At 42.8% G+C, this 12,472-nt stretch overlaps 1 protein-coding gene across 1 annotated transcript; it reads right to left on the reverse strand.

Annotated features, from left to right (window-relative positions):
- Window positions 1–366: 366 nt before the first annotated feature.
- Window positions 367–12,114, reverse strand: CCT2 (chaperonin containing TCP1, subunit 2 (beta)). The gene is made up of 15 exons (XM_010152909.1): window positions 11,960–12,114; window positions 11,444–11,509; window positions 11,234–11,345; window positions 10,251–10,327; window positions 9,104–9,216; window positions 8,387–8,589; window positions 8,087–8,187; window positions 7,878–8,005; window positions 6,868–6,971; window positions 4,742–4,861; window positions 4,045–4,173; window positions 3,857–3,960; window positions 1,831–1,930; window positions 1,046–1,187; window positions 367–404 (listed from the first exon to the last, which is right to left on the reverse strand). Exons 2-15 carry the CDS (start codon window positions 11,444–11,446, stop codon window positions 374–376), a joined length of 1,467 nt encoding a protein of 488 aa, XP_010151211.1. The 5' UTR covers window positions 11,447–11,509; window positions 11,960–12,114; the 3' UTR covers window positions 367–373.
- Between the last annotated feature and the right edge of the window lie 358 nt (window positions 12,115–12,472).

Raw genomic sequence — 12,472 nt, forward strand, 5'->3', positions numbered from 1 at the left:
AAGTGTCTGAGGATGCACCATCCCTTTGCTAACAGCCCTGCTTGGTCCTACACAAAGACAAACACAACTTTCGTGAATCTGAATTTATTTTTTTAAATTTCTGTGTATTTTAAGTGGAACCCAGAGAGGAACAGAAGGGTTATAGGGTTGTACAACACCCCTGCTTTACTTGAAAGTGACTCTTCCCCACAACACATTATCAACTGAAATAAGTTAAGACCAACTGAAGACAGTGCTTGTTTCACGCTGCCGATGAAGATTCTGTTCGTCTCAACCTTCTGTTCCACAACCTCACGAAAACTAGATCATTAAAAAAACCAAACAACCTACTAGGTGTGACCTGGTCCACACATCCTTGGGTAATGAAGAAAATTTAACATGGGCGATGGTCTGGTACCCGTTTTCTGGGAAGAAAAAGAAAAAAACATCATAAAATCCCCCCATGCTGATGTTCACCAGCATTCCCCCCCCCCCGATTTTTTGATGCTCAGCGCTAGCTGTATCCCACAGCTCAACCGGCCGTACCGCCTCCAAGCCAATTCGCCACCTCTGGCCACAGTAAGGAACTGCGATCACACGTGAAGCAGCACGAGCCGCCCGGCAGCAGGCAAGCATGGGATAAACCTGCCTGCAGGAGAAATTTCTTCCCAAACTTCGTTTGTTTTAGCTGCAGATTCTGCTTCAGAAGCAGCTGGGAATTGAACTGCAATTCTGGCCCAAAATAAAAACAGAGCCTGATCGCTCACGGTTTGGTCAGCCACTTTTGCAGACGTTTTACCTACGGCACGCAGGTAGCCAGTGACCAGATGAGGTAGCCATGGCTTGGGCATGCCAACTGAAGCGCGCCGATGGCTCTAAAGACCTGCTCACACTCCCAATGCAAAAAAAAAACCACCCAAATCACGTAACATGAACGTTAGCATGTCAGATGTCAGCCCACATGTCAAAGGAAGCACTTTTAGAACAAGACTTCACAGAGTTGCTCTGCCACAGGAGGAGGTTGCTCGATACCGCCGTACTGACCACACAGATGCTCAGCTCATACCTTGGTGCCGCTTTAATGATGTCGTCTACACGAAGAATCATTTCTGCTGCTTCAGCTGCGCTCAGCAAAACTTGCCTCTTGACTTGGAAACTTTCCGTCACTCCCAAGACTGCCATGTCTCCAATGGTACCCTCTTTCATATCTTGAAGAGACAGAGGAGGAGGTTGGTTTTTAACTTGGGGGTGTTTTGAAGGAAATTACAAGAAGCTGACAGTATGGTAACTTACCTGCTCAAATAAACCATCCTGATAGCAAGGGAAGTATTAAATAGTCTTTCACATCAAAGATTTAAGCCTAACATGTTGCAATTACTTAGAAAAAAGTAAATGCTGAAAACCTTACACGCTGGGAGGAGGAGACAAAATCCCAAGGGGACTCTCAGCACCATTTCCTCAGGTGTATCAACTTCAGAGTTCTTCTCCACAACCTTTAAGTATTTTTTTCAGGAGGTGTTTCCTCGTGTTGGGGTACTGTCTGGTTTTAAATCAATGCCTTTCTTTCTAAGCTTCATAAAACTAGACTCAACGTTAAGTAAGGAAAGTGGGTTTTACAGGTGGAAACCACCCCCTTCAAAAACAGAGCTCGTCACTCTAGTGTGAAAAGCCTGGCAGAATGACAAAGGAATGAACATTGTATGCCTCCGTTCCATCAAAGCAAACAGAAGTCAATGTACTCAGTTCTTCCAGCTGAATACATTAGCAACAAACAGATGTGACCAAGCTGAGTAAGCCCAATCCCCCTCCCAAATACCAACCCGGTAACAGAAGTAGTAGTGAGACCCTTACCAAGTCCGTAAGTTGTCTTCCCCTCACTGTGAGCAGCTCTGAGCTGAGCAACCAAATCTGCACTGTCATAGCCAGCGTTATCAGCTATTATAGTTGGGATCTAAGGGGAGGAACACAGGTTGGTTTTTGTTAACACAGGGATTGATCCCTAGCAGGCATGAAACATACTTTGCTATTACTAGTTTACTATTCAGTGAGAAGCTACTAGAAGCTTCCCCCATGTCTGACAGAGCCAACGCCAGCTGGCTCCAAGACAGACCCGCCACTGGCCAACGCCGAGACCATCAGTGACACTGGTAGCACCTCTGGGACAGAATGGTTATAGGGGGAAAAAAAAACCATGGAAGAGAGTAGATTTTGCAGACGGAGAGAGCAAGATGTGAGAAAGGGAACTCTGAAGACACCCAAGTCGGTGGAGGAGGAGGTGCTCCAGGCACCAGAGCAGGTTCCCCAGCAGCCCGTGGTGCAGCCCATGATGAGGCCGGCTGTGCCCCTGCAGCCATGGAGGGTCACAGGGGAGCAGAGACCCACCTGCAGCCCAGGAAGGACCCCACACTGGAGAAGGTGGATGCCTGAAGGAGGCTGTGACCCTGTGGGAAGCCCAGGCTGGAGCAGGCTCCTGACAGGAGCTGTGGCCCCATGGAGAGAGAAGCCCAGGCTGGAGCAGGTTTGCTGGCAGGACTTGTGACCCTGGGAGGGACCCAGGCTGGAGCAGGCTGCTCCTGAAGGACAGCATGCCGTGGGAGGGACCTACACTGGAGCAGTTAATGAAGAATTGTAGCCCATGGGAAGGACTCATGTTGCAGAAGTTCATGAAGGACTGTCTCCCGTGGGAGGGATCCCACGCTGGAACAGGGGAAAAAAGTGTGAGGAGTCCTGTCTCTGAGAAGCAGAGACAAGGTGTGATGAACTGACCATAAGCTCCATTCCCTACGCCCTTGCACCACCTGGGGGGAGGAGGTAGAGAAATGAGGGGTGAAGTTGAGCCCATGAAGAAGGGAGGGGTGGGGGAAGGCGTTTCAAGATTTGGTTTAAGTTGTCTTTTTACTCTGATTTGATTGGTGATAAATTAAATTAATTTACTCCCCAAGCTGAACTTGTTTTGCCCATTAATTGCTGAATGACCCCTTCCTGTCCTTATCTCAACCCACAAGCCTTTCACCCTATTTTCTCTCCCCTGCCCAGCTGAAGAGGGCAGTGATAGAGCAGCTGCGGTGGGCACCTGGCCTCCGGCCAGGGTCAACCCACCACAGAAATGTGTCTGTCATCATTTCAGATCACAACTGGAGAAAAGGTTTCACTTTAAGAGCATGAGCTTGCTGGTAAACATTAACCACCAAACTGCCCTGTTCACTGAAGTGACAGCAGTAATTGCATGTGCTGACTGAAGAGGTAATGCCAAGCCTTACCATGCTCTTTAATTTAATTTTCTTGGAAGAAATGTTTTCCTATGGTCTTTCATTTCTTAAGAAAGATTTTCCCTAATTTAAAACACAGGAAGGCATTTTTTTCTCCAACTGACAGCATGTTAGCGCAGTAACATTCTACAGAGTATCACAAGAAACATTTATTTCCTACTAAGACACAATCTCCACTGCAAGTCTAGAAACTTCTAGATAGCACTACAGCATGAATACAATCAATCAGCACCAGCGTATCAACAGAACAGAGGGGCTACTCTTCTCTAAATCAGTTGTCAGCTGATTCAGCTGAGATTTTTGTGTGTTATTTCTGTTGCACTTCTAACCTCACAGGTAAGAGGCAAGAACCAGTTAGAAGAGGGCTGGAATATGAACACTGAGAATTCTGTAACATGCAGAACTATTAAAGCATCAAGAGTTTTTGTCTAAGACAGAAAACATTAACTTTTTCCCCTTTGTTCATCCAAGATATATTGCTAAATTTCACTTTTTTACTTTTAGAAAACCAAACCTTTGACAGAGAAGCACCTGACTGATGTCAGAAGTCAGTAAGCTTAGTGAAGCTTCATGCCCATTAATCCAGCAATCTGATTAAACAAACTTACCATTCGTAAAGCCTTAGCAAAGGACTCCATTGCAACAGACTCTTTGCCAGGTGTTCTGATGGCAAGCTCTGCAACCGCGTTAGCCATCAGCATCTCTGAACAGCCTATTCATCGAAGAGACAGACATGTTTTATATCGGCCCCAAACAGCAATACGAAATGTACAAGTACAAAGGATCTGATATTCACCTCCACCGTACACAGTTCTAGTGTCCTTCACAGTCTGAGCAAGAACACAGAGAGCATCATGCAAAGACCTCTCCGCTTCATCCAGAATCTGCTGCGTTGCTCCACGCAGAACTATGGTGCAAGCTTCACCTAAAAAGCACAAATGCAAAACAATTTAGAAAAACAAAAAAACCCAACAAAACAAAGACAAAAAGCGGTTATCGCAAAGCATTTGTAATGGTTTTGCCATCACTGCTGTCAAGTTTTACGGAGATCAGTTTGGGGGGAAAGAGAAAGCATGACGACATCTCACAGGCAGAATGACGGGATGCACACTATGCTACTGCTTTCATTAATGAACTGTTCCACAACACCTCATTTAATTTAATAGAAAATGAATGTTATCCAAAACGACCCCTCGGAAACGTTTACTAGAACGAGCTCTCAAGTCCTTAAAGTATGGCAGATTGATACTTTTCTTGTCAACTTCATCTCCCAAAGCAGAAATTCTGGTTTCTAACCTTACAGATGTGTATGTTTAATGTTACGCAGATGAACAATTTCAACTGTGAACGTCGGTCTTTCTTGAAGAGGAAGGCTTTAATAACAATGGTTACATGAACCATTACAACATTCCTGTGCCAACCTGGTAACTGAACAGCATTAGCAGAGGGTTAACACAGAAGTTGCAACACGCCACTAGTAGCAAAACACTTACCCATTGCCACTCCAGAGAAATGAATGAGTTTATCTTCTCCAATCATGACCTCTTCAATAAGCTTGCAGCTTCCTAGTTTTACTAGCTCAGGGTGATCAAAGGTTGATGCAATTTCGCCACCTACAAATGTAAGATCATACAAAAGTCAAAGAGCTCACGACAGCATCCGCTCAGGCAAGGTCTAACCTAGGTGGGGGATAAGGGCAGAACTGATAAAAAAACCAAACATCTTCGTAATTGTAAAAGAAATTAACAATACTGATAAGGCAAACTTTCCCAATGTCAGCATATGGGACCAGAAACCTACTACTGATGTTGCCAAATCCTTAAAACACCAATATTTTGTTTCACATCACAAGACCTACTACAAAAGCTGTAATGCTTGCGAGTTCTGTCTGGATTGGAGACTAAATGTTGGTATGTGCCAGTATTAGAATGCCCACCTGTTGAAGTTTTAACCGTGTTTACTGATGAAGTATTTATAAAACACTAAATCAAGTTTGGTATGTTTTTAAACTTGATCATGTGCCAGCATTCACTCTGCCTGCCTGAGGATGGTTGAAAACTGCTGGCCACCACTCTCCTGAATCATAAGCGTCATGCCATGTCGTAGCAGCAATATCGTGCCCTACTTGTAGACCCAACAGGGAGTACAAAGACCAAAATGTCCCTGAGCAGCCTATTGTTCTAGTACTTTGCTCTTCCCATTAGAGAACGATTTACATGTATTCACTTCCAACATACACTCAATTATTCCACATTAGCTCACACCACTGCTGTAGCACCACAAGAAAGAAGACAAGATTTGTAGTAGAGAGTTTGTGCCTACTTGACATGAAGTAGGGCTGGAGCACCTCTCCTATGATGAAAGGCTGCAAGAATTGGGCGTGTTCAGCCTGGAGAAGAGGAGGCTCCAAGAAGACCTCATTGCAGCTTTCCAGTCCCTGACGGGGCCTACAAGGGTGCTGGGAGAGGACTTTTTACAAGCGCCTGTAGTGACAGGACAAGGGGTAATGGGCACAAATTGAAAACAGGGAGGTTTAGATTAGATATCAGGAAGAAATTCTTCACAGAGAGGGTGGGGAGGCACTGGAACAGGTTGCCCAGAGAAGCTGTGGATGCCCCATCCCTGGAAGTGTCCAAGGCCAGGCCTGGATGAGGCTCTGAGCAACCTGGTCTAGTGGAAGGTGTCCCTGCCCATGGCAGGGGGGGTGGAACTAGATGATCTTTAAGATCCCTTCCAACCCAAACCATTCTATGATTCTATGAAGTAGTCTGTCCTCCTTAAATACAAACAGCTTGTCTGGTTTGTTTTTCAGCTATGCTATCTGATCCAGCGTGGTCTGACATGGTTCACTGTCTCTGCCTACAACATTTGTTTTGAATGTTTTCCGGAATATAGGCAGTGTTCCTCTCAATCCAGCGTTTGCCTGCGTCAAGGTGCCTACAGACACTTACACGCTATCGCTACTGCAGTTTTGCTGAGCTAAACAGGTCAGTATCTCTTCCTTTCTCCCCACAAACTCTCCATCCTCCCGATCACTTTCCCATTCAACTTCTTATGATGTTCCAGTTGACTGTCTCTAACTCCATCAATGAGAATCACCAGCAGCATTACAGATGTTTCATTCGCATTAGTTATTAGTCACGTTTACACTGACCCCTACTAAAAATACCCGGGTTGTTCCTGTGATTTGAGGTCTACCTCAAGTCAACGACCCAGGCCCGCATTTTTAACTCAGGATGACTCTTTAGACTTCTCTGTTATTACAATCAAACAAGACCCATTTGTAACAAGATGGTATTAACTACCTTGTGGATTTATATCTTATTCTATTGCTTTCAACTTCTCCATAGAAAACAAATTTTTGAAAAGTTTATCAAACAGGGACTGAACTGTAAATATTTTTAAAATAGGAAAGAAAATTACGAACTGGCCCTAACTGGCTATATTATATTCCACAGTCAGCATTATGATCCTTCATTCACAATTGCTAGAGAAAAAGCTTATTTGGAGTACTTTCCCAGATCTGATCAATCGTAAAGAGTGTAAACTAGGTGATGAAGCATTAGTAAAGATCAAATCCTGTCACTCCCCCAAGTTCCACGGAAGGTACTCCACAAACCTGTAACAAGAGCCAGGCGCTCTACACCAGCAAAGTCTGCGTGTTCAATAGCCATGACGCCAGCAGCTCCGAAGAGCTGTTCAGGGTAGTTGTAGATCAACTGCCTACAATTAAAACACAGGCACACCTTCCCATTAAACAAAGAACAAGCCTTTTAAATCCCAGAGTAACAAAGGACGCACAGTTCATAGCAGCATGGACATGGGCAGATTTCAAAAGCTACAGAAGCAGTCAATATGTGAGACACATGGAATGTCACACCACACAGGAGCAGATGCAGTGACAGGAAAACATACGAAGCTAAAAAAACCCCAAACAAAAAATCCAACTATTACAGCTCTCTGAAACACCCTGCCCCTGAAGACACACTATCAATGCACAGGGATTCATATGTTCCACACTCTAAGTGCTTTGAGCCTAAGCACCTGCTGGGCACTCAACTGCCTATTCTAGCAGGGTGCATTACAGCAACACGGGAAGGAACATCTTCAATTCCAGCACCAATATGAAATCCCAACCACAGACAACTCTATGGGAACAATAAACGCCCAGTCTTGTGGCATACACAAATAGCAGACTGCAGAGAAGAGTGAGTACATGCTCCCTTATTAGTATATTCTCCCTCAAACAAAAGAGTCATCCTAAGTTGTTCAGTCATTCATCATGCCGGAGCACTACGCCAAATTATTTTTCCCTTCCAAATTAGAGATTGGGTGTCTTAGAGATTCAATCTCTGCCAAAAAAGATGTTTCTACTCTATCTTCGGAAGCGACAACTGGCACTGCTGGGTATGCACAGGGAAGGTTCTCCTTACTGTGGGTTCATATAGCCTTGGCCCCTGCCAAGCACCTCCTCAGCAGCGTTTAAGTTGCAGCTGGGAGTTGGGACAGGGGGGTGTCTCCCTCTCTGGCTTAGTCTGACTCTCACGCTCTGAGTCTTGTGCTCCCCAGCTCTGGCTTTCGACACTAACTGCGTTACAAAATCCACTCCTTTTTCCAGAAAATACATACCTGTTAATAAAGCAGTTTATTCCATGCTTAAGAATACGGTCTACCTTCTCCTTCATTTTTTCTTTTTCTGCCTGTTCTATTTCTGCAACCTTTGCTGTAGAGTCCACTCTAACGCGAGAGCCAAAAATCTAAATCAAAGAAAACAGAGTTCAGCCTAAACGGGAATCCCATTTACAAAACCACTGCTTCACAGCAGTTCTGTCACGTACCTTAATCTTGTCTGTATCCATACCAGTATTTGCAATAAGAATCTTGGCATTTTCAATTCTTTTTGGCTGATTTACACCGATCTTCTTGTCGAGTAAAAAGCCTGTAGGAACAGAAAGGTCTTGTAAGACTTCATATCAAAAGAGGAGAACAATCTACTTACATTACTAAAAAACCCCCTCATATTTAGTACTCAATAATAACAGAGCAATGTTTCCATTCGAACAGATTTGTATAGAGAGGTGTAACTTCTAACAGCTTCATTTCTCAAGCACACTTATAGTCAACGTACAAAGACTTACCTTCATCTAAGTAGGAATCAGCCAAACTTCCACCAAGTTTCTTAATGACATGGATAGCCTCCAAATTACCAGAACCTTTCAACCTAAGAACAGCTTCTACAGCTAGCTTCACAAAGTGATCTTTATGATGAGTAAGTAATTTTGATGAAAGAGTGGTTCCCGCAATGTTCATCAAGTCTTCACGGAACTTCACTTCATCATTACTAAAATAAAGTCAATACAGTTAAAGTTAAAAGTCTGAAAGACTTAACTATCAGTAACTTACCACTGTGAGTCTCTCCCTGCTTCTTCTAGCTTGCATCTATGTGTACCATGTTCCACGTGGAGGAATGCCACACAGAACCTTCTTTTTGAAATAGGAGAACTCTGCACTCATCTTTAGAAAGCCAGTGCTCTCAGAGGGTCGCATGAAGAAAACAGTTGCATTTAAAATAAAGAGTATGAAATCTGAAATAACAGCTCAGATTTTTGTTCTAGGGAGCAAATTATTGCTCACATTCTGTTTCTGCACATCATAAGGAATCTTGATTAATTTCATAAAGCTTCCGTAGTTCATCTAAAGAAAAAGTAGTCTTTTTTCTTAACTGTTAAAATTCATAAATTCAGGTTTCACGCTACTTAAAAGACACTGAAGAATTTCCCAATGGTATGTAATTCTCACTGATGTTTTTATCTTGACTGGTCTGTAATGAGTTACTGCAAATGTACATTACTCACCCATGATCCACAGCCGCTTTCAAAAGTGCCTCTCGTGAAGCTTTTGTGGCTGCTCTCCAGCCTGCAATGATGGTCTGGGGATGAATCTTCTTTGAAATCAGTAATTCTGCCTCCTATTTAAATGAAATTAATGATTAGGCTTTTCCCAAAGGTACATTTGCACTAAAGAAGACACTTCCAAGTAATCAAAAACTTCTGAATGGCAGTAAAAGCCAGAGAGCTGTAACATTGAAATCAAAGTCACCCTACTGGCAGGGTTTTGTTCTTTTTTTTTCTCCCAGTCTAGGTAAATATGATATGCTCATAGAGTAGCATCAAGAAGTTTTGGTTGATTACCAAAACCCCTCAACCTCAATAGGAATAGCAACCAGACATATCCTTCAAAATAGCAATCTTTCATGTCTGAGATTAGTCTCCTGTTCGCTTAGAGCTGCAACTTGAAGTGTAGCTGAAAAAAACCCCAAACTATCTTCAAACTCCCTTTTTGGGAGGAACTCAGCAAGCTGATGGATCATATCTCAAATGCTCTTGATCACAGTTCCTGGATTGGACATGAGTAGATTTACTGGCACAGCCCTGCTAACAAGAGTTACTCACTTCTGAAGTCTCTTTCATAGTCATTTCAGATTAGAGTTTGGCAGCGTAAACTCTGTATGCAGAGTTTAAAGCAAGAGCATGAAGTCAGGCCTCATGCACACAGGAACGCAATTTTACATGCCCTCTTTCTTTTTTTTTTTTTTAATTTCTCATTAATGTTATGGAAAAGGATTTCAGAGAACTGAATCTAACAACTAAGCAGTGCTGCATGCTGCCCAGCACAACATCTAAGAAGTGACCCGTGAGACTGATACATCTTTTTCACTTGCATAAGGGAGTAAGAGAAAATAATCTTTTAAATGTACCAAATCAGAATACTTGTGAATTTATAAATAATAAGTAAAATAGTCTAAAATTAATTTTTAAAAACATGATGATGCAATATCTAAGGGTTTGGGGTTTTTTCCCCCATCAATTTCAAGCCCCACGAAGCAAAGTATGCCTATACTATGGAAGCCCTCTTCATACGCATCAAATAGGACACCTCCTATTGATGTCACAGAGGTACACTGCTGAACAGAAAGAGGTCAGAAAAACTGTAATACATCACCCTCAGTAACTCAGCTGCCAACACTGTGACAGACGTAGTTCCATCACCAACTTCATCATCCTGAACCTTTGACATATCTGAAGAAAGAAGTCGCTGCATTAATGGTTTGATTCAAAACACCGTGCTCACCTATACCAACTTGACATACGATTACTTTTATCTCACATCAGTTTGGAGAAGAAAAAAAGAATCTTACTCCTCAACAGTTTAAAGAGGTTACTCTGTCAGTCACAGAAAAACCCAATATGCAAATCAAATTCAGCATCCTTCAAATTCCTGCTCTTCATCTGCAATCTAGACACCAGTTCCAGTCTGGCAATGGTCAAGTGCTACTTCTCTCTCTCCCCATTCCAAAAGGACAGCCAAAGGAAGTAGGGCCAGACAGAAGCTCTGAAGTATATGTACAGGACCAGAGAACATAACCAAGTATGCCACGTGAATTGTTCAGAAACAAGGACCCAGCAAACACGAAACCATCACAAAATTTGACACCAAATTGTCCAGGATGCTGCTTGTCCTTAGAACTGGAGCAGTTGCACACCAAGACAGTCGATCACAAAGGTAAACACTCTCCCTAGTACAGTGTCGATTAAGTGATAAAAAGAGATTTAAATCAGGGAGAACCAGAGAGAATCTCTGTAGCCCAGTAGATTTCCATTCCAAATTTTCCCTGTGAAAAAAAGAAGGGTGCAGACGAAAGGGACTCCTGTCCCTTTTGACTCCTGGGACAAACCAGGGTTGAGGGAAAACAAGAATACACCAGAGCAGTTTTCTAAGAACAGCATATACCTCAATTTTACTTTTGCAGAATGCCACAACTCTTGCAACATCTGGGCCTCCTTACTTCCCCTTCTGCCCCACACCCCCCTTCAATTTTTAACATTATTTGAGGAATGCTTTTCCAAGAAGAAATAAAAACTACCTAAGAAATTTACAGATGAAGAAGAGCCAAGTACTCCAATGACAAGCTGGTAAAAACTCACCAACCAAGACCTTGGCAGCTGGGTTGTCAACTCCAATAGCTTTCAGGATGGTTGCACCATCATTGGTAACCGTTACTGTGCTGTCTCTCCCTGTACTTAAAAGAATCTTGTCCTACAAGATACAAGATTTAGAATACTGCTTGAAAACATACTGTAACTATTAAAACTAAGTTAACAGGTATGGCCATGGAGAATTTGGAGCTGTCTTACCATGCCTTTAGGCCCCAGAGTGCTCTTGACCAGGTCACCAATAGCAATGGCACCAACAAAGGATGACTGAAATGAAAGCAAATACAGTTTAGAAAAGGATTTACTTCTACTTTAATACAAGCAGATGCTAGCCCATAACTTCCCAGGGGGCATCTTAACCTAACTCTTCCTTTCAGCAGAGTCTGGGTCCAAGTTTCTAACCACTACAATTTGATAACTAGATTAAATATATTCAGTTCTCACCGAAACCTCAAAAGCCTGTCTCATAGCCAAAAGAAATGCCTTCCAATGAACACCATCTTTGGAGCAAAGGTTCTTAGTTTCTGAACACTTATGAGGGGTTTCTCTAATTGTTTGTATAAACAACAATCCTCCTACCTTCTGTTCACAGACATGCAAGAACCATTCAGACAGATGAAGTTCCGCATTACCATACACTGAAAGTGCATTTAACAGTAGAAAAGACAAAGTTTAACTACCCCAGGTATTACCAGTTTCTTTGAGAATTAAACTTACCAACCGAGCTGTTTCTGCCTTTTCTTCATCTGCACCTGCCTTGAAAATGTTCACTGGAGCTAGGGAAATGGATGCCTAAACCAGAGTCAACACAAGAATATTCCCTTAGCTTTAGTAAAGCAATGCATTTTAAAACCAATCCCTGACACTAACAACCTAAACATTGGTTTTATTATTCAAATGATTAAATTTGTATACCCCATCTATTTTTGACAGAAGCATGTTCAACACAGACTTTTGAGAAAGAGCCAAGATTAATTCATCTTGCAATCTCTTAATCACGTGAGCAGATTATAAAACCAATTGCATTCTACTTCTAGAGACTGCAGATCGTGATCTCTGGCAAGATCTATGAGCCTGAAAGGCCATTACCAGCACCTTACATCATGGCAACGTCCATCTTGCTGTCCTGCGTGGCTAACCACCAGATCTGGACAGCCCAAAGATAGGTACAACTAGCAGAACCTAAGAAAATCTAGTTACTGAGCGCACCACAGCTTTACTATTTTGATC

Source organism: Eurypyga helias, unplaced genomic scaffold (genome assembly GCF_000690775.1).
Source record: "Eurypyga helias isolate BGI_N326 unplaced genomic scaffold, ASM69077v1 scaffold13840, whole genome shotgun sequence".
Taxonomy (NCBI): Eukaryota; Metazoa; Chordata; class Aves; order Eurypygiformes; family Eurypygidae; genus Eurypyga; species Eurypyga helias.